General features: G+C 37.9%; 1 protein-coding gene across 2 annotated transcripts in view; it reads right to left on the bottom strand.

Annotated features, from left to right (window-relative positions):
- The window catches only part of AASS (aminoadipate-semialdehyde synthase), a 56719-nt gene that overhangs the window by 30232 nt on the left and 4544 nt on the right, over positions 1–21943 (bottom strand). The window contains exons 2-11 of one of the 2 annotated variants that reach the window (XM_081038049.1): positions 17171–17395; positions 12524–12700; positions 9773–9857; positions 6748–6815; positions 6496–6642; positions 5501–5579; positions 5243–5370; positions 3681–3829; positions 2359–2481; positions 1872–1983 (exon numbers count right to left, since the gene is read on the bottom strand). In XM_081038049.1, the coding sequence (XP_080894175.1) occupies positions 1872–1983; positions 2359–2481; positions 3681–3829; positions 5243–5370; positions 5501–5579; positions 6496–6642; positions 6748–6815; positions 9773–9857; positions 12524–12700; positions 17171–17380 (1278 nt within the window). In that variant the 5' untranslated portion in view covers positions 17381–17395. Of the gene's footprint in view, positions 1–1871; positions 2068–2358; positions 2482–3680; positions 3830–5242; positions 5371–5500; positions 5580–6495; positions 6643–6747; positions 6816–9772; positions 9858–12523; positions 12701–17170; positions 17396–21943 lie in introns of both variants that reach the window. The other variant, XM_081038048.1, reaches the window with a different exon arrangement.

Raw genomic sequence — 21943 nt, forward strand, 5'->3', positions numbered from 1 at the left:
AGGCTATCTCCCTATCAGAAACAAAGGAAATCTTCTCTGGAGAAAATTACCACAACATCCAGAGCCTCAAGTCATCTCTAAAATTTTACATACACAATATCTAGCATTCAATCAAAAATAAACAGGCCAATGAAATAAGAATTGACTAAAAACCAAGAAAAGAGTAAAACAGAGAATATAAACAGACCCAAAAAGTTTACTGGAATTATGAGACATTAAGTTTAAACTCTGATTAATATGTTGGAAAAAATAAAAATTTCCCCAAAAGGCAAAACTAATCCATACTTAGAAGTCAAGATGGTAGGTACCCTGAGGAAGGAGAGTGGCGATCGTACTTGGAGAGGCATAAGGAGGTTTCTGGGATGTTAACATTATTCTTTTCTTTATCCATGTCGTGTTCACATGGAAGTCTTTGTGATAATTTACCAGGCTGTACCCTTATGGATCACTTATCTGTTATTTTCTACTATTACATAATATAAAAATTGTATTTTGTTCTTTAATAAAAATTTTGTTTAAGAAATGCACTTATTCCTCGTCTATTACGTGGGCTAATCCCCAGTCACACCTTCCTGAGAATTCATTGAACTGGCTTGTTTTTCTCCTCACATCTACATGAGATCAACTGTACAGAATGAATGGCAATTTTGATTAAGGACGAATAGGAATGAAAAACTGTGTTCGAAGGTCCAAAAGAAACAAACTTTGATACCTTGAAACGTAATGCTTTTTGAGTTGAAAATGGCTTATAACAACTTCTTAGAGTGGTAAATGATGTTAGAGCAGCCAGACAAAAAGACATTTCAAGAAATGAACAGTCATCCCAGCCTACTTCAAACCTTTGCTGGAGTCAAGTTGATTCAGTCAATGTATTAGGACTGGGGAGTTCCATTTTATATACAGGAGACTAAGCTCTAACAGACCATTTCTCCTAGTGATAACAAGCATAAACTCTAGACAAAAAAACAAAACCAACTACACGAGGGCTTCAGAGAATGAAAAATAGTAAGTAGGCGGTTTTTGGAGACGTGTCAAAACGTGGAAGAAATATTAGCACAGGTGGTGAGTTTCCCATTGTATTGGTAGTGCCCTGAGGATGAGCCATGTAGTGCAAGGAAGAAAAAAAATGTGTGGCAAGCTCTCTGATTTTCTGATCTAAGGAAACAGGAACGGAATCCAGAGCAACCACAGCCTTCAGAGTGGGAGGAGGAAATGCCAGAAAAGACTGATTCAAAAAATGGCAAAGCCCAGTTTCCGTATATGAGTAAACTCTGTGCCAAGTCTCTGTATGACCCCGGAACTGAATGTGTGCAGGTCAGCTACCAGCACCCCAATCAAAGGTCAAGCAGGTGAACTTTTATGTGAACTACCTCCCAACTCAGGGGAGACAGTGCGTTCAGTTTAAGGCTAGCCAAGTTAATTGCCTACTAAATACACCTTTCAGAGAAATATAACACTCCACAATCTCCACAGCATTAGTGACTAAAATCTAATAAAATTTTCTACATTTCTGATTTTTCAAATCTGTTAATCACAGCACAGTAAAACTGCCCCAATATGAATTGACCTCGAAAGCAGAAAGAATTGAAAATAAAGCAAAATATCTTACATGTCATGAACATTTTTACTAAAATACGCATAATGAGAGGCAAATGCAATTGGAATTAGGCATGAAGGCAGTTAAATAACCATATTCCCCAGGAGACGAGTAAGCCGAATATGTAAAACAAAGGTGTCAGTAAGTACTTCAGGGAAGGGCTGGCATTTCATTTTACAACAGATTTCTCAGATGCCGTAGACCAGAACATTCATAAGATCACTCTGCAACTCTATTTAAAGCCTAGTTGCGGAGAGGCTCCAGGTCTGCTTACCATTTCTTCGACATAAGGATAAAGCATGTCGCCAAAGTATTCCGTAGCTTCAATTGGAAGCTGTGCCGGCAGATTGTCAATGGAACACATCAGAATCCCAGAACCTTCAACACTAGGAGAAGCAACACGCTTTATTTGGCTGTATGAAACCTTCGTTGCAAACCAACTTTTCCAGATGTCCATTCCATTATATTTCCTTCATAATCATTTGTAATTTTGTACCAAAGTATAAGAAAATAAACACATTTTCAATCAAAACTTTTTCCTTCTTCAGCAACCCATCTCCCACAGAAATATAGTAGATGTGGATTGAAGTGTTCAAATTTGCATGTGGGTTTTCTACACAACGTTCAAATATGTTTCAGTATATCTCTGGAAATTTGCATAGTCTTCATAAAGATGTAAAATATTAAGTATTTGAAGACTGGTATAAAAAGGTAAGTGAATAATACACTAATACCCCATGGACCAACTTCAGCAAACTCACCTGTCGTGAATAATATGCTGGTCTGCATCATACATGCAGAAGGGATGCTCTATTGTGGTGCATTCAGTCATAAACTCTATAGATCCTCCTGTGTCAGCTGAAATGTCACAGATTGCCACAAGTCTGAAAACAATATCAGTACTTAGATCAGACCATGGAACTCTGAAGTCTCCAGCAAGATTAAAAATGAATACAAATAAAACGTGCTTGGAACACTATTCAAGGTAGATGCCTCGGCTGTTAGCTCTTTTTCCTACAGCTCCTTGTGTTGTTCTGGGATATACAGAATCTTCCCACTATGAGTTTCAGTCTTCAAAAGGAAGAAGGAGGGGTGGGGAAAGGAGGAGGAAAGGGTAAGGTAAGGAGGGGGAGGAGGAGGAGAAGAAAAGAAATACAAGTGGAAAATCCCTTCCCTAGAGATATCATTGACAACAAAGAAACTTAATCTACCTAGCCAATTCCCTCCACCCTGCTTAGTACTACCTAATTTTACATGTTATTACATGGAAATCTCTAGAATTATGAACCAAAGTCTCAGCCCAGCATTTGAAATCCTTTAGAGGTTGACTACAATTTTCCTGCCCAATCTCCAACTACACTTATAAACCCCATACTACACTTAGACTGCCCCACTCACTGTGCTTTGGTGAATCCATATTTATCAAGCCACAATCCAGTCACTTGAAATTCTCATTCTCCTCACTCCTCCTTCTTAGGATTCCTGAGTTCAGGCTCCCACTGTCTCCTAAATTCTTGTAATAATAATGCTTCTACCATTTTCCCCTGGCATTTACTCATGCCGGCTACATGCCTGAGGGTAGGCAACCCTCCTTTTACTCTTCTTTATCCTTTTAGTTTAGCAGAGTGCCAGACAGACCAGGTGTCCCACAAATATTTATTGATTAATTAATTGGACATTTTAATAATTATTTGAATACATATGTCAGGCAATGTACTGGTTACTTAAATCAGGCCTCTCTCCTTAAGAAGATTAAGTTTGAGTAGGAACGGGAAGATCATAAAGAGTAGAAAATAAATGATCGTGAATTTCAGGAAAAAACAGAGAAACAGACTGGAGAAAGATGGTAACAGGGAAGCCGGAAAGGACCTCGCTGAGGAGGTTTCTTCTGAGCTGCATGTGGATTCACAGAAGTGAAGAAATTTTCAGGAAGGAGGGAAGGTTCATGGTCAAATGCTCTCAAGAGGTCAAGTAGGATAAAGCAGACAAGTAGTCATTAACAATCAAATCCTGTGATGTGTGATGCCCTAATAGTGGGTCCTGCTGCTAAGAACTGCCATCATTGCAGAAGCAAAGTCCTTACTTGTGTGGCAATGTAGGGCAGCCTTCCACACCAACAATCGGGGACTTGCCTGGAGCCAGCAGACTCTCAGCATCTTGGCGGGTCAGTAGACGAGGGGTGTTTGTTTCCCAGTAGATTCCATTAATAAAACAACTTGTATAGGGTGCAATCTATAAAGCAAGTTTCAAGTTCAACAAGCTAGGAAATAGCATATTTCAGTGCAGTGTGCTGAAAGAGAGCTGGCAGTCAATTCCATGAGAAATAATGTAATGTTACTTTGAATTGACTTTGTTATTTGCCAGGTCAGTGGCTACCTTTTGAGTCAAAGACAATAAATAGCCACCAGATTTCAGTGTAGAATTCCCGATCATAGAGAAATATATGAACATAAACATTAATAGCTTTGCTCTGTAATGTATTGCATAACCAAGAAATAGGAAAGGACAGAGGATCAGGTGAGCCAGAACTCTATTTGCAGTTCTTCCACCAGTAGAGCGGGATCTAAATCATGCAACCTCAACTTCTCTGGGCTCTGTTTTCCTTACCTGTCAGATGGGGATAATAGGTACCCTATTCATCAAAGGGTAGCTGTGAAGATCAAATCAGATACCATCTGTAAGCTCCAAGGAGCTTGTGCTACATACATGCATGCCTGGTAGTTCATTGAAGTATTTCCCTATACTTTGGTGATTGGGAAAAAGAGAAAGGACGGATGTTTACTAGATTCAAACTTTTTTAGTTTGAGACTAGTTGCATGATTTTTCTTTCTTAGGCATTTCAAGAATTCACAAGCTACAGGTAAGAGTCCTTTTGTATAACATGCATTACATGCTCTAACACTAAATTTCATGCCATAATCTAAAAATGCTACATGATTCAAACATATTCAAAATTATTTAAAACATTCCCTCTCGCCATAAATGAACGCATTATTTGTTTAGTTTATTTTTGGTGGGTTTATTTTGAGGACTGTTGAATGCCCAATGACAACAGAATACACAAACATGTTGCTCTTCTGATAAGATGAGGCCAGTGTGTCCTCATTAGAAGGATTTTAATTGTAACTTTTTTACTTTTTTGTACAGTGTGGATGGGCCTGGGCTTATATAGCCATACTATTTTACCCTGGCCCCCTGTAACCAATGGTATGCATTTCAAGACAACTGGCTGAGATTATCAGTGCAATCCATGGCCTTCAAAGGAATAAACCTACGTTGAGATCAAACTTCACAGACCTTGTGCTTTGCCGACCATAATAACTAGTCCAGGATAAATACAGAAAACAGTCTTCCCCAGGAAATGTTTTAAAGCTACTGGGCACATGCAGACCTAAAGTAGAAACAGAGACAGTGAAGCAAAGGGCATAGAGCCACAGAAACCACCAAAACCACTCAGAAAAGCCACTCCCAACACCAGTAAAAGCCAACAGCTCCTAAGACTGACTCATGATACCCAAAGGACTCACAACAGGTCAGTATGAGGAACCGAAAACCGGTGCACACATTCATAATTTCTCTCCTTGAAAACAGCCTAGCTTGAGTGTATCACAAGCAACCAACTCAAAAGCTGAGTATGATACTCACATCAGTATTAAAACGACTTCTGTAGTGCTCAGGATGCTTGTCATAGTCTACAGGATCATATATACCATCTGTTTTCCTGACAAGATGATGATGGCGACTTAACACTGTTCCATACACTTTTCTCAGGTCTTGTGGGAGAAAGACATGAGTAAAGTGGGTGACAAATGATAAGAATTTATGTTGATAAAATAGTAGAACACAGAAACTACGAAAAATAAAAACAGTAAAAAATATGCACAGTCACCCGCCCCCTCTTACCTCCAGTTTGGGAAACTTCTTTTAATTCATGTGGTTCCACATATTCACAGGGTAGTTCATTGAAGATTTCTTGGGCTCCCTGTAAATAACACATTAGTAAAAATCCAAAAATCAATAGGAAAACAGCCAACATGGTTTCCTGCAAAGATTCTAATTCATTTCCCCCAGTTATCCACTTGTCATGCCCTGAACGAGGGCTGAAATTCAGAAGGAAATACAGACGAGTTTCTTGCTCACAGCCTGCAGACCAGTTTTTATTCCAATTTGAACACCACGCATTGGAAGGGGCTTAACTTTTTTTTTCTCAGCATAGAAACAATAGTATTTAGAAGTGAGAGTATAATAAAATATTTCTATTTACTTTTTGCTCCATTGATGAAATTATTTCAAGTAGGGAAACTATTTCCTACACACAAAAATGAGATGCCTATCTCACAGCATAATACAAATAGTGGTGTCCTATTTGTAAAATATTTTCACTGAAGAACTATCTATTTTACAATTACAAGTTCCTTTGGGAGAGGGTCACAAATGCATTCTCAAAACCACCCCAGAAGGAAGAAAGGATTAACTATAGTCTTGAATTAAGCTCCCTAACATCTGATTGGCAAAACTCCAAGTCATCTTGAAAAATTGACATCCTGGGGTAACATCCAAACTTTTGGACATCTCATTGATGGAGTTAAAACAGATTACCCTAAGAACAGAGCTTTATACCATTAACAATCAGTTATCCCTCTAAAAAGAAAAAAAAAAAAAAAACACATTCAAAGCCTCTCACAGCTTGGAATCAACTGAAAGCAAAGAATGTAAGTTTGGACCATGACTGCTCTTTACTATGGGAAAAGTACCTAGGTTAAAAAAAAAAGGTGCCAAAAAGAGAATGCCCATTCATGGAAAAGCAGGGCTCTGAAAGGCCCACAAAAAGCCCACATCCTCTGGGTTCGTTTCAGAGTTTCAGACTGCTTTACAGAAAGAAGACAGGTGGGATTTACCTTCGATACATTACCAGTCCCTGTGAACACAAATGTTAAGGGCCCTATTGACTTGGGCATCAAACCCAGAGATATTTCATAGCCAGCATCACGGACAGCTTGCACAGCCTGACTGCTGTTCCTATAGTTATGAGCCATGCCAATGTGCTGAAAGCAAGCACACAAGTCCAGTTAGTCCACCACCGGAGACAATGTTCTATTCTTCAACTGTGATACGTATTTTCAAAAAATAAACAAAATTAAACGTCTCACCATAAAAGGTGTGTGATGTCCCAAAGCAAGGAGCCTTAAACCCATTCCATGTAAAATGTTGATCATCCCTATTGCAGAAGCAGACCAATAGAAAGATCGTTAGTTGGGAAGAGTTGAAGGTGTTCTCTCTGCCCATGCTCCAACGTGCTTGGGGCTCTGAGGAAGTGCAGACCACAGCATCTCAGATATGGAAGGGGCCCCAACAGCCATCTTATTCATCCTCTCCACTTTCTGCCACCAACAGCACTAAGCCAGCTGCATCCCCACCTATCCCTTCAATGTTCAATCCTGCTAAAATAGAAAGAGTATCCCTCTTCTTCTCTTTGGGTAATCTCTCCTCCTCTGCTCCAGATCCCATCCCTTCCTGCCTCTCTAAGGAATTCACTATTGAATTATTCCTTTTGCTATCCCTCTCTAGTGGCTTATTCTTAATATTTAAACACGCCTCATTCCTCCTACACCAAAAAAAAATGAACAAACAAAAACAAAGTTATCATTGACCTCACCGACTAACATCGGCAATGTTAGTACCTAAATAGCTAAACTCAGTGGATACTTTTCAGGTCTTGACTTACTTGTCATAGATATTAGGCAATATAGAGCCCCTCTTTGTTAGAAAATTCTCATTCCTCAGCATCCCTGACCTAAAATTTTTCATCTTACATTTCTGTAGGTGCCTCTTTCCATGCACATTCCTTTTATATTAGTGTCCTCAGCCCTTTCCCTATACAGTAATCAGCCTCAGGATTCTGTCCTGGGCTCCCTTATTTCTTCCATCTCTACATTTTTTTCCTTGGCTAATTTCATCCAGTCCTAAATTTCAAGTACTCTCTCTATATACAGATGACCCCAAATCTGTATCTCTAGAACAGATATTTTATTTCAAGACCTAACCAGCCACCTTATAGATTTCCCCATTTGGACATCCTTCAAATAGCAAAAACCAAGCACGTCCGTAGCAAAGACCTCAGCATCCATTCTCTCCTTCTTTTCAGGAATAGAACTTTCCCTCTCCAGATCCCTATCAAATTCTCTTTGATATTTTTTTCTAAAGTCAACTTTTAAAGGAATCACTTATGCATAATAAAATGTACCAATTTAAAGTGTATAGTTTGATAACTGTTAACAAATGTACACACCCATATTACCACCAACATAATCAAGATACAATCAATCCTCCATCATCCCAGTCAATCCTCTCTAACTCTTGGCCCCAGACAACTCCTGATCTTATTTCTCCGTATAGATGTATTTTCTTCCAGTTTCATATAAATGACATTATAAGTGTATACTCTTTTTAGGGTGTCTGCTTTCACTCTGCCTGTTTTTGAGATTCACACATTGTGTGTCTGAGTAGTTTGCTTCTTTTTATTATTAAGGAGTTTTCCATTTTATGGGTATGTGACTATGTATCCATACCTCTGCTGATGGATATTTGGATTGTTTCTAGGCTATTAGGAATGAAGCTACTATAAATAAGTCTCTACAAATAATAATTCATTTCTCATAACTGTCTATGAGTGGAATTTATTTTGTACATTGATATTCAAATTTTTTTATTTCTTGAATTGGTTTTGGTAATTTGTGTCTTTCAAGGATTTGCATCTATTTCATCAAGTTTGTCAAATTTATTGGCCCTTTCATAATATTCCCTTATCCTTCTAATGTCTGTAAGATATGTAGTGATGCTCCCTCTTGGATTCCTAACATTGGTAAACAGTGTTTTCTCTCTTATTTTTCTAACCAGTCTAACTGAGAGTTCATCATTTTTATTGTTTGTTGTTGTTGTTGTTAAATGTATTGGGGTGTCATTTGTCAGTAAATTATATAGGTTTTAAGTGTACAATACTATAATACATCATCTGTATAGTGCATTATGTGTTCACCACCCAGAGTTCTTTTTCTTTCCTTAAAAAAGAACAAGCTTTTGATTTTGTTAATTTTCTCTATTGTTTTCCTGTTTTGATTTAATTGATTTTTCCTCTTATCTTTATTATTTCCTTCCTTCTATTTACTTTACATTTCATCTCTTCTTCATTTTTTAGCTTCTTAAGATGGAAGCTTAGATCATTAATTTGAGAACATTCTTCTTTGCTAATAAAAACATTAATACTATACATTTCCTTCTAAGCCCCACTTTATCTGTATTCCACAAATTTTGATATACTGTGTTTTAACTTGTTATTCAATTCAAAATATTTTCTAATTCTTGCTTTGATTTCTTCTTAACTCATGAGTTATTCAAAAATACATGGTTTAGCTTCAAAAATTTGGAAATGTTCTAGATATTTTTCTATTATAATTTCAAAGTCAATTTTATTATAGTCAGAGCACATACTGTATGATTTCAAACATTTTTAAATTTATTAAGAATTGTTTTGTGACCCAGTGTATGGACCATCTGAGTGAATGTTCCACATGATTTGAAAAGAACATGTATCCTACAGTTGTTGGGTAGACGGTTCAATAACTATCATTTATGTTAGGGTGGATAATAGTGTTTTAGTATCTTCGATCCCTAAAAATTTCTGTCTGCTTGTTCTAACAAACATAGTCCTTCAAGTAGTCTAATATGATAGTTATAACATATGGTGGTGGTATTTCTCAACTAAAGAAGATTCAAAGTACTAACTGGGATAAAAGTCAAGTGGAGTTTTCCCCTAACTCCAGCTCTTATCCTTTCTAGATTGTTCCTCTGTTGTTTCCTGCCCCTCTTATGTTTTTCCTCTTTTTCCCTTTCTTCTATTCCTCATTTTTTCAGAACCAAACTGACCTCTCCTAGTCTTTCAAACAGAACTACCTAATAAGTCAGAGCCCATCCATACTTGTTATCCTTCTCCCTGCGCTTTTTCTTTTTAATTTTTGTAATAAATATATTTTAACAATTTACCTTCTTACTCTAGTCCACTTAGTCAGACCCTCATGCTCATTTTGACTGGTGGAAATGAACACTTCTATCCTCTTGCCACAGTTACTCACTGGGCAAATTTAGAATGTGAGTGATATAAATGCCCAGCATACCTACCTGCCACACCTGCCCACTGTCCAAATGCCACTACCCGAATTCCTCTATGATCCACCATTTTCTCATAATCAATAAGTCGGATTTCCTGAAAAAAGAATAAGAAAATTCTCAGCCAGACCCACCATACTTAATTTCAATGAGTAAAGCACATATATGTAAAGCAAGTCAGTATTTCACATTTGTTTCTTCTTATAAAATATATTTTGACTTGCCAACATAAGTTACCATCAGGTGCACCATTAAATACTTAGAAAATGCCAGGTCATTAAGCCAGTGATGTGTTTGTGATTAGAGATGAAAGAATGGCCTTAGCAACATGCTAAATGCCCCTTGATGGTAGGCAGTCAGATAATAAAGGCATGATTGCCTTTAAATTTTAGCCCAGCACCATCTGCAAATATATCTACAGCCCCACTCATCCTCACATTCTTTTTTCTAGTCTCAAAGAAAGCAAGTCCTCCTAAGCCTAAACCCTGTGAGATAGAACCCAGCTTCTCCCAGGTCTTACAATGCCATTCTTCTTGAGTTTACCTTTTTCTGCATTACCATCTTTACACTGATTCTACCCCTCAGTCATGCTACATTCACTCAGGTCTCTTCTACCTTAAAAACAGTAACAACATTCCCTCTCAAATCCATACACACAAATCTATTTCATTCTCTTTCTCCCTCTTTCTCTGTCTCTCCTAATCTCCCTCCCTCTCTCTCCCTCTCTCTCTCTCTATCTCTCTCTCTCTCTCTCTCTCTCTCTCTCTCTCTTCCTCCCTCTCTCCCCCTCACTCCCTCTGTGTGTCTCTCTCACTCACTCTCTCTCCATCCTTTCACAACTAAGCTTCAATTAAAAAGTAGTACATACTGCCTGCTTTTCACTTCCTTCCCTTCACGAAAATCAGCCTTCCTCTTTCCTTGGGGATCTGCCATCCCTCGAGAATGTCTTACTAATTCATGGTAAAAGCTATTGACACATGGTAATTGTGGAAAGTTTCAAATAGTCGTTTTATTTCCTCAAAGGTTATATGATTTTACCATGTGCATGATTTTAAGAATGTTAAATATTCATCCAACTCCAAGTAATTGGTTACAATCTGCTGCCAAAGGGAAGCCCTGCTGGGTTTGTTTTTATTAATTTTCTTGTAATGAACAAATGTTCATATAACAAAAAAAATGTTTCTAAATTACTTTTTAAAGAGTTTATCTGCTTAAGGTGAAACATTCCTCTTACAATATTCTTTCCATTACTTACTTTTTGAAACTGTTCTTCAGAAACACTGCAAATGAACTACATACAGCTCGGTGCTAGTATATTTGAAGTTAGTAGGAATGTATTCTCTACACCAATATAAAATACTTTTTTCTCCATTGCTTTTACTGTTTGTGAACTTTCCTGTCCTCTGCCCATTCTCAGATTCTAGTTACTAATGCTCTAACATCCTTACCCCAGGACCCGACCTTGGAATTTTCTATCTACACTCACTGCCTATCCTCATCCAGTCTCATGGCTTTAGATGCCATTTAGTCTCTGACAACTACAAAACTGCCCTCCTGAACTACAAACTCACGTCCAATGGCCCACTCAGTATCTCCCCTGGAATGTCTAGTGGACAAATTAAACTCACCAGGCCCTGAACTCAACTCCTGATCCTCCCATCCAAGCCGCCCTTCTTACAGTACTAGCATTGTCTCTGTCTAGGGCATCTCCTTTCAGTTGCTCAGGCCAAAGTCTTGGAGTCATCTCTGACTTCTCTTTCTCTTATATTCCACATTCACGTCATCAAGCATTTTTTAACATGACTTACTCTCACCCTCTGCACAAAAAGACTCTTGGAGCTTTACATTACTGTTCCCTCTGCCTGGAAGACTTCCCAGATGGATAAGGCTTGATTCTTCATCTCCAAATTTTTGCTCAATGCCAATTTTGCAGTGAGGCTCTCCCTGATCACCCTATTTAAAATAGAATTGTCATCGCCCCCATTGCCTAGCGCTCTTTTTCTCCTTTTGTGTCATACTTATCTCCACTACACTTATCACCAAGTGCCATTTGTGTCATACTTATCTCCACTACACTTATCACCAAGTGACATGTGAGGTGTTTTATTCATCAATCATCTGTCTCCTCCTACTAGAATGCAAGCTCTGTGAGGAGAGGGATATTTTACTGTCCCTGCAGACACAATATAGGCACTCAGTAAACATTTGTTGAATGAATTCTCTGTATTTTAAATAGATGATGGTTTTCCCATGGTATTTTTATCTCAAAAAAAAAAAATGCTTGTTTTCCCCCTTATGAATGTTAATAAATGTAAAAATAGTCTCTACTCCAGTTCTGGCCTTTCAAAGCTGTGCAACTTCAGTCAAGTCCCTTCACATCTCTGGGCTCCATCTGAGAAATTAGGGTGGTACATAACACAATTCCTGAGGTTCTTTTCAGCTCTAAAATTCTACTTGGTCATATCTGACCAATTGGCCTTATCAATTGATGATCATTTGGGGGCAAGCTTCTATCATGCTTCCCATTTCAAAACACAAAATGAATAAAACGTGTTTGATCCTCTTATTACAAACTTACGCAGCAGAGGAGACTTAAGACCAGAACTATTCAAGCACTAACTCGTAGATCACCTTTCCTACGGTGGTGAATACCATGATATATTTCCTAGATGCAGAGAGATAACTGAAACTCAACTGACGGTCAAAGTAAAATAAAAAATTGTGTTTCTATGTTAACATCTATGAATATTGGTCACTAATTACCTGTTTTAGAATCTCATCCAACAAGCCCATGTTGGCCTCCTGGGCCTTTATTGTGTGTGAGAAGAATGCATAAGTCTTCTTGGGTATCAATTTATCCTCTGGGGGTCTCTTCACTCCCAAAATTAGACAGGCTTCAGATATATCCTCCTGAAGGATGCCACCAGCTTTGACATATTCCTGGGAATGTAATTTAGCTTAAAATTTATTCCCCCGATTAGTTGTATTCATATTTTCTTGAATAAATAAGCATAGCAATTAAAGGCACAACCTACTGAAAGAATAAAATCTGTATGGATTAGATAAAATAATAGAATGACTAATATTTTCACTTGCTGACTAAAGATTAATCTAACATGTTTTATAGCCAAAAAAAATCGAAAATTCAGCAGATACTCCTATTTAAGAACAGTTTATAGTTTCATCATAATAATTGTGATCACCAGCACATCCATTTAAATATAATTGTGCAATGTTTATTTTGTACCAACAATGCACAGAAACATTCAATGCTAAACAGCAATTTTTTACTCAGGTGCATTTTTAAAAGAAAGACATATATCTGCAATATTTACTTTTGTTTTTCTTTTTTGTTGTTTTTGTTGTTTAATTAGTATTTATTACTGCCTGACTCTGTACTGTGGTCTGTGCTAGAGCTGAGATGATAAGACACAAAGAAAAACAGACAAGATCCTTCCTATAAAGGAACTCACAAAATACAGTAAAAAGAAACCAGGAGCACAGCAAATGAGGCTGAATTCACAAGAACATTATGATCAACAGAATCTAAGTGATACATTAGCTTAATGGATATTGAGATAATTTCCAAGTGAACTGATGAAGGAAATAATGGAAATTTAAGTTAATCTAAAAGGCTGAGTAGGATTGGAGAGGTGGAGATGGGAAATACAAGGTGGCAATATCAATAAAAGACATTGAAGGAATATACACAAATGTGGAGGTAGGAAAGTGAAGATGTTTAAGGCAGAATGGAGTAAATCAAATTGGAAAAGTAGATTGAATACTATCATGGTGAATTTGAGCTTTATTGGATAAAAAATAAAAACAATAGTCATTAACATTTATCAATAAATTACTATGTGCTTTGCTAAGCTCTTTGCATGAATTATCTCATTTAATTCTCATAAAACTTCCATAAGGTAGGTACGATTATTATCCTAATTTTATCAGTGGGAAACCTGAGACTTACCCAGCTAACTGGGACTACATAGCTAGTACATGAAAGCAATAGACAGTCATTTCAGATTTTTAAATAAAGGGGTGGCACGATCCGAGCCGAATGAAAAGAACATCAAAGGTGGCAGTTGAATAAAATGAAGATAAATCTAGTTGGAAATCGATTCCAAAGGAAAGTAAAGATGAATAGGAGAGATAGTACAAGAATGAACATATGGGTCATACCTGGTTTCTTTGAAAACATTCTGTTTGCCCATTTATAGTAGATTGGTTAAATAAATCACAATAAATCATGAAGTAATTACAATGGAGTAATTATTACATCGTCACTAAATAGAATGAAGCAGATCTCTATGAACTGACATGGAGTGATTTCCAGGATATGCTGTTTACTAAACAAAGCAAGGAACAAAACAGTATATTCTCATAAAGTATACAACCTTCTGTATAAGATTGAAGGGGACATAAGACCACACACACACACACACGCACACACACAAACACGCACACGTACATGCTTATTTTTGCAAAAAGAAACAAGAATGATAGATCAGAAACTAATGAAAATAATAATCTATGAGGTGGTGGGGTAATGGGATGTAGGGGTATAAGATGAGAGGAAGACTTCTCTGCATTACATCTTTTATGCATAGTTTTAATCTTTGAAACCCGTAAATGTTTAAATTATTTGAAAATAAAACTAAATCAAAAGGATTTAAAAGCAAACATTAAAATGTAGTAGAAACAAAAATAAATGAAAATCCAACTAGATATCACATTGATAATGTAACCACACAGAAAAAAATAACTCAAATTACTTTTAAACCCAGTATTCAAAATATTTTTGGTGAAATGTACTCTAAAGGAAAAAAAAATTTCAAAGATATATTAAACTCCATTTAACAGGGTTTTTTATTTGGGTTTAATTGACATACAACATTGTATTAGTTTCAGGTGTTCAACATAATGATTCGAAATTTGTATAATTGCAAAATGATTACCATAGTAAGTCCAGTTAACATCGTCATCAAAATAATTACAGAAATTTTTTCTTGTGATGAGAACTTTTTTTTGACATTTTAAGGTCTATTTTCTTAGCATTAATAGGATTATTGTTAATTGTAATATTAGCATTGTGATTCCAAAGTTATTTTATGTATATCACAGGGTACAGCAAAACGTGCATCAGTGTTATCAATGAAATTAAAATTTTCATTGCTGGAGAAAACAGATGCAAATAGTACAAAAATTTAAAGGTAAGAAAAACCTGCAATGTTAAGTTTTAATTGGAAATATCAATATTAACTCATTAAATAATACACATGTATGTGTGTTTGTGTCTCTGTATTTCTTAGCTCTGTCCACTAAGGGTAAAAGCAACAAAATCTCAGCAATAACAAACACGCCTAACACCAGACACCAGATCTTGTTTTCTTTAAACTAAAAGAAATAAGGGTTCCCTGATGAAATGGCTAATTCTAGGTGCGGGGCAAGAAAAGCACAAGGTGGGCTTAGGACAATTTGTACAGGCGACAAGGAAGCTCAACTATAAAAGGATTCACTTTCAAAGTCGTAATAGCCCCCTTAAAGGGACTCTCACTATCTCAAATTTGGAATAATTAGTACATTAAAAAGAATGATAGCTAATGGATTATCATACATTAAATGAAAAAAAAAGCTCAAGCGGGCCGGCAGGGTGGCTCAGGAGGTTAGAGCTCTGTACTCCTAACTCCGAAGGCTGCCAGTTCGATTCCCACATGGGCCAGTGGGCTCTCAACCATAAGGTTGCCAGTTCAATTTCTCGAGTCCCACAAGGGATGGTGGGCTCTGCCTCCTGCAACTAAGATTGAACACGGCACCCTGAGCTGAACTGCCCCTGAGCTCCCGGATGGCTCAGTTGGTTGGAGTGCGTCCTCTCAACTACAAGGTTGCAGTTCGACTCCCGCAAGGGATGGTGGGCTGCGGCCCCTGCAACTAGCAACGGCAACTGGCCCTGGAGCTGAGCTGCGCCCACCACAACTAAGACTGAAAGGACAACAACTTGAAGCTGAACGGCACCCTCCACAACTAAGATTGAAAGGACAACCTGACTTGGGGAAAAAAAGTCCTGGAAGTTCACACTGTTCCCCAATAAAGCCCTGTTCCCCTTCCCCAATAAAATCTTTAGAAAAAAAAGCTCAAACACCCATAATGATAATCAAACAGGCAAGAGAGAAGGGAGAAACTAAGGGAAATTGCTTTTGTACAGAATATCAGGAAATAAACTTGTAAAGAGTGATCAAATCAGAAACTTGTTCCTTTGCAAGCCTCCATGTAGAAATTGATTTCAGCAAAGACTGTCAATGGATGTAACATCATTAATTGAAAGGTTTTTGAGAAACAAGAGATTCACAGGTCTCAAAATATCCCACAGACGACTCAGAAATTACAAAGAGAGAAACATACTCTTGCAATGGAGGGATCTGGTGGAAACCATCTCAAACAAGTGATCACACATTCCCAACCTTGTGACAACCTGATTCGTTGTGTCTTTGATGTGATACAATGGAAAGAACACAGCACTTATGGAATATTTATGTCTTTTCTAAGCTAAGTCTAATCATGAGGTGAAAAGCAGACTACTTACACACAGAAGGGGAACTTTCAAAAAGAGTCAATGTCATTGAAACAAACAAAAATCTAAAGGGGGGGGGGAGTTGTTGCTGTTTTAGATTAAAAGAACTAAAGAGACATAATAATAAATGGAAGAAATCTTAATTAAGACTCAGTTAAAATACAAGACCATAAAAGACATTTGAGACAATGGGGAATCTAAAATGAGCTATGTGAGATGATATTATTTAATTTCTTAGGTGTAAAAATGGTATGACAGTTATGTAGGAAAGTGATACTGAAATGTATACTGAAGCATGTAGTGGTGAAGTGTCATGATGTCTGCAACATATTTTCAAATGGTTCAGGGTAGAAAAAGCACATGTGTATCTCTAAAATGAAAATAAGAGTCAAAATTGTACCATAAGATTATTGTGAAAAGCAAACAGAATGATGAATGTAAAGGGCTTCACACAGTGGCTGACCAGGCATCCTCTATTCGATGAAGCATTTCCTGGAGACAAGTCTGACAAGTGAAAAGATAAGTGTCCTCCTGGCCCCTTCTCCCCAGTCCTAGACATGAAAGAGAGGACGGAAGGATATCATCTCCTTCCAAAATCAATCCCTCTATCCCTCCACTGGAGAAGGCATGGAATGGATGAAAATAATACTTACTGGTCGCATCGTGGACTCTATCACAGATTGTAACTAGAAATCTCATAACCAAAGTAAAGGACTATTGCCATGTTGTATTTAAGTGACCCTAGCAAACATTTTATTGTTCACTCAGATGCTCCTTAATTTTCATATGCAGAGTCATTTTATTTATAACCACATACTTAAAAAATTGGAAATATTTACCTTATCATGAATGGCCCGCCGATTGGAAGGCTGTATTAAGACCTTGTACCCCAGGTTGGTGATCCCTTTGACATGCCGGGGGGCCAGCGGGGCCCTTCTCTCCCAGGCGTTCACATCCTCCCGCCTCACGGCCATCACAGGTTTGTGGTGAAGCCCTCTGAAAAGGCTGAGCCCCAGCCCACCCAATTTGATGCGTTGTAATCGCAGCATCTTGAAACCTGGTGACTGTAAAGACATCGTTAGAGCACCAGACAACAAAAGGCAGGAGGGCTCACAGATCACTTCTGGTCTCCTGAGAAATCTGCTGTAAAATCTGACCAGCTCAGATGGCACCAGATACAGGATAGAGAAAAACTGAATGATATAGTGTTCCATTACCCAAACAAACCCAAATTTCCACAACCCAGGTTATTTAAAAAGGACCCAACAACATATGGGACACTAACCCATACCCGCTAAGCCAAAACAGTTGTTTTTTTAAAAAAAAATATGTTTTATCAAACAACTATTCAGCACAAACGTTTTAAGCAAGTTAACGTGCAATGCAAACATAGGAAGATAATTTATGCCAATTTTGAGAGCATAAAGTTTGGAATCCTTTAATCATGTAGAAGTTTCTTGATAACTAGCTCCAACCTCTTCCGAGTTTCATCTCTGACCATTCCTTAAATTAGTGCCACTCAGACTGTGATTTTGCAGCCTTTTGTCCGAACTGCTTTTCACTGGTCCCTGATGACATATGTACAGAAATGGAAAGTTAGCACTTAGAGACCTTTATATCACATGATCATTTTTCTAGTAATTTATTGTTACTGAATTTTATAAAAGCATTGGTCCCAGCAGATTGAAAACTTAAGAAAACAAACACATATGTTCCTTCACCACAGGTGTCAGAAGTTTAAGAAGCACGGCCCTAAACCCCCACCCCCAAACCCCAGAACCTCAGCCTCACCCTCACAGACCTTTTTGTTGCTCAAAACACGCTGCTGCCCTTTCCAGGGTTTTCTGTCCATCCACACCATCCTATTATATGAAACCCTGACCTGTCTCAACCAGCTTTCTAACTGCTAATCCAGAATGCATAGTTCCCCTCATTTATTCAATCAAGAAATGTTTACAAAAGGCTTACTACGTGTCAGCACGGAATAGCTTTTATATAAATCTCTAAAGCATAAACATCAAATAGTATTCTATCCTTCCTCATATGGCTACATACATTTAGTAGTCAAATGTCATTTCCAATGATAATTTGCTGGATCATTTGAATGCTAAACCGTAGTTTTTTTTATGTTTAAAGTTGGCATCAAAATATAGAAACTAAAGGATTTCCCACCTTCCAGAAATGTCCTACCAATTACTGCATTTAGCAAATGCTATGGCACACATTTCTGTTACATCAGACTGCAACCTCTCAATCAGACCCACCATACAGATGGTAAGTCCAAACAGTGGTGCACACAAGTACATTTCCTGGGGGCAAACACTACTTGCCACCCACGCTAGAAAATTTGTAGGACAGCTCACAACACAACAGACTGAAAGAACCAAACAATCAGCAAGGAGTCCAGCTAAGGCTTTAGGAAAGAGCAGGCAGGAAGAGAAGGTGCTGAACACAGAACTGGCAGGAGCCGATGGCTACAAGTTCAGGCTGACTTCTTTGACTGGGGCTAAAATACCGACGATCAACATTTCAGTAAAAGACTGTTAGGTACTCTATCTAATTTTTGGTGTCTTTACATAGTTTGGTTTTAAGAGACTACATTAGGCACAGCCCAAGCCCAAGGCCATGGCATTTATTCTCCCCAAACCAATAGAAACACTGCAGCGTTCCATAGAACTTGAATCCTTATGTTCTCAAATAAAACCAATTCCAAAGACAAGCGATTCTTTTGAACACACAGTAAGCCCAGAAATGGTCCCATCCTCCAATCAGGGGCTGTATTTCATGCACCATCGGTGATCAAGTTACCCCACATCCTCTATTCTTTGTAGTAATTCTTGGTGCTGACATGAGGGAATAGATTAAGGTATGATAGTCTCTCCCACCTTGATTTCTAATCATAGGCTCCTCTCCCTCAGAGACCAACCTTCCTCATTTTTCCACCTCCTCTGTCTGGGTTGGGGATATGATGTGCAAGGGGAGACACAGCCACGTGCACACATATAACACGCATATATATTTGCAAAGTCAGACATTCTATGGGGACTAGGAAAAGAATGCAGCAGAGCCTGACCACTCTGTAGTTATTTGGGAAGCTGCTTTCACTTTCACTTTTTGTAGGGAATTCTCAAATCATAACTCTTGTAACTTTGTTTTTAAACAAGTGTAACAACACTTATCATTTACTTAACATAATATCCAGGCACAGTGCTGAACACCTTACAGATTTTCTCCTTGCAAAAATCTTAGGAAGATGATACTATTATTATCCCCATTTCACAGGTGAAGACACTGAACTGGAGGCCAAACAGAGCTGTTGCTTTTAAGCAGAAGCAGGATTCCTAGGTTAATATTTAATATTTAACACTCGGGATTTTTTTTTCTTTGCCAAAGCCTACAGATAGATCCACACAGATCTGACACATGTTACTGTTGACTGTTGGGGTCAGAAATAAACCAGATCCATATGTCACGACTTTAATAATTGTAGTAACAGATCAGGTCTCCCCCCAGCATGGGATGCCGCTATCTACCTCTTTCCCACATGCCACCAAAACTCCTCTGAGTCTCTGCCAAGGTAAATACTAGGTTTCTGGGAACTTAGGGGGGGAAAATTGATTATAGCAGATATGATTATTAGTAATCAAGTAATCAAGTATTAGTAATTGCTTGAACTTGAAACTTGGTCTCAGCATAGAACTTTCCAGGCCCACTATTCATTGTTTGCCAGGGTCATCAAGAAATACCTAACAATGAGGATTTCTTAACTGCTTTTAGGTAGGGCGCTGCAGGTTCTGGTATCTCACGGGAATGCCCAGGTGGACTGTTCTGGATTTCCCTGGTCTGGACGGTATGGACTTCTCCAAGACTATCAGGAAGTAAATGTAATGTATTCCTAGTAATGCCCTCGTGAAACAAAACAGAAGACCCCTGGCTTACCACTGGCTCTACTGTGAGGTCGCTTGACAGTGTCAGGTGCTGATAGCGGCCTACTATAGCATGAACAAAGAGCATGTGGAAAAGCAAGAGGAGATGAGAAGAAAAAAGAAAGAGCTAGAGAGACTAAGGAAGAGAAGAGGAGTAAGGGGGAAAAGTGTCACATAGTCAGGGGAGGAGAATAAGACCCTTCCCGTGACAATTGCTAGTCTTCCCTTCAATACATGAAGGGCTAACATTTCAAGTAGCATGAAAATGAAATTTAAGAGATTCTTCCCTATGTTTTTTGTAAAACAAGAACAGCGCTAATGTACACATTTTCACTCACCTAGGATGGATCGGGAATTTGAAATAATTCTAGAAGTCATGGGAATATTATAGTGAATTGCGTAGATATGTACTGAGATTAGCAGGACAGTGTATGGACTCTAGCAATAGAATATACTCTATGGTACCATTTTACCTCTCTTTCCATCTCTCAATGCGGGGAAGACTTAAGAATTTCTATTAATTTACAAATTATTTATCTTTGCAATGTACACATGAGAACAGGCAGGGAGGCATGCTTAAATGTTCTTGGTATTGTCCATCCTTTTCAAGAAAAAAATGAGAAGGAAAGTGGTGATTAGAGGGAGAGACAGATAGATAAGTAGGTAGGTAGGTAGATAGATAGAGAAAGCTTGGCACTCCACTTTCAGTGACCATGAAATAAACCATGGTCATTGAGTATATCATCACTCTAAATCACATGAAGGAACCAAAGAAGATTGTATGAGGTGTATTATAAAAGATTATAACTAAAGATATATGTCCACTTTCATGCGCAGAGGACCTCTTATGTAGTTGGGAAGGTCCTTTCAAATGGTGAGCATATTTGTCATCGTACAATTACATATAGTAATATAGTAGTAGCCAGTCATTTGCTTCTAGCATGACTATTTTCTAATATTTAAATAAAAATATAATAAAAGCCAGAAGTATTCTTGATGAAGTTATCATTTGCCCATTAATTATAGGAGAATTGTTCTGATTTCACTAATTTTAAAAAAAAATTGGGGGGGGCCTTACGGTGTGCATAGCATGACGTTAGGTACCCGTAAAGAAGCAGCAACCCAGCCCCTGCTCCTTTTCATGGGATCCCACAGGAGCAGGGTGGGACACTTTTTCTAATAAAATGGCCGCAATAAAACTCTGATGATGAATTGTCAATGACAGATTAGAACTGAATATTAGAGTCAGAATGGGCCAGAGAGAAGATAATCTAAAACCCGATAATACAGATAAAGATCATGAGCCCCACAGAAATAAGGCATTTTCCATGTTTCATAAAAGCATTTTCCAAGGCTCCATGGATGAATCATAATAAAAAGCAGCCTGCTGTTCAGACTGGCAGACCTTTCCAATGTAACTGGATTAGGTGACATTTATCTGCTATTGCTCACGTAGGACTTATGCCACAAAACAATATATTTGATTTGTGCTGGTTTCCCCGGGTCAGAAGTTGTCGGTGGATTAGCAGAGCTGAGGTCTACATAGAGCTTTGTATTTTTACATCAAATATTCAAAAATCCTTTAAGTCTCTTCATTTCTTTGCATAGTATCAACCCTACCAGAAAACTTTTTAAACTTACAAACCACCTACCTAAACCAGAACAATGTGTAAGCAAATGCAAGAA

The sequence above is a fragment of the Rhinolophus hipposideros genome (genome assembly GCF_964194185.1).
Source record: "Rhinolophus hipposideros genome assembly, chromosome: 25".
Classification (NCBI taxonomy): domain Eukaryota; kingdom Metazoa; phylum Chordata; class Mammalia; order Chiroptera; family Rhinolophidae; genus Rhinolophus; species Rhinolophus hipposideros.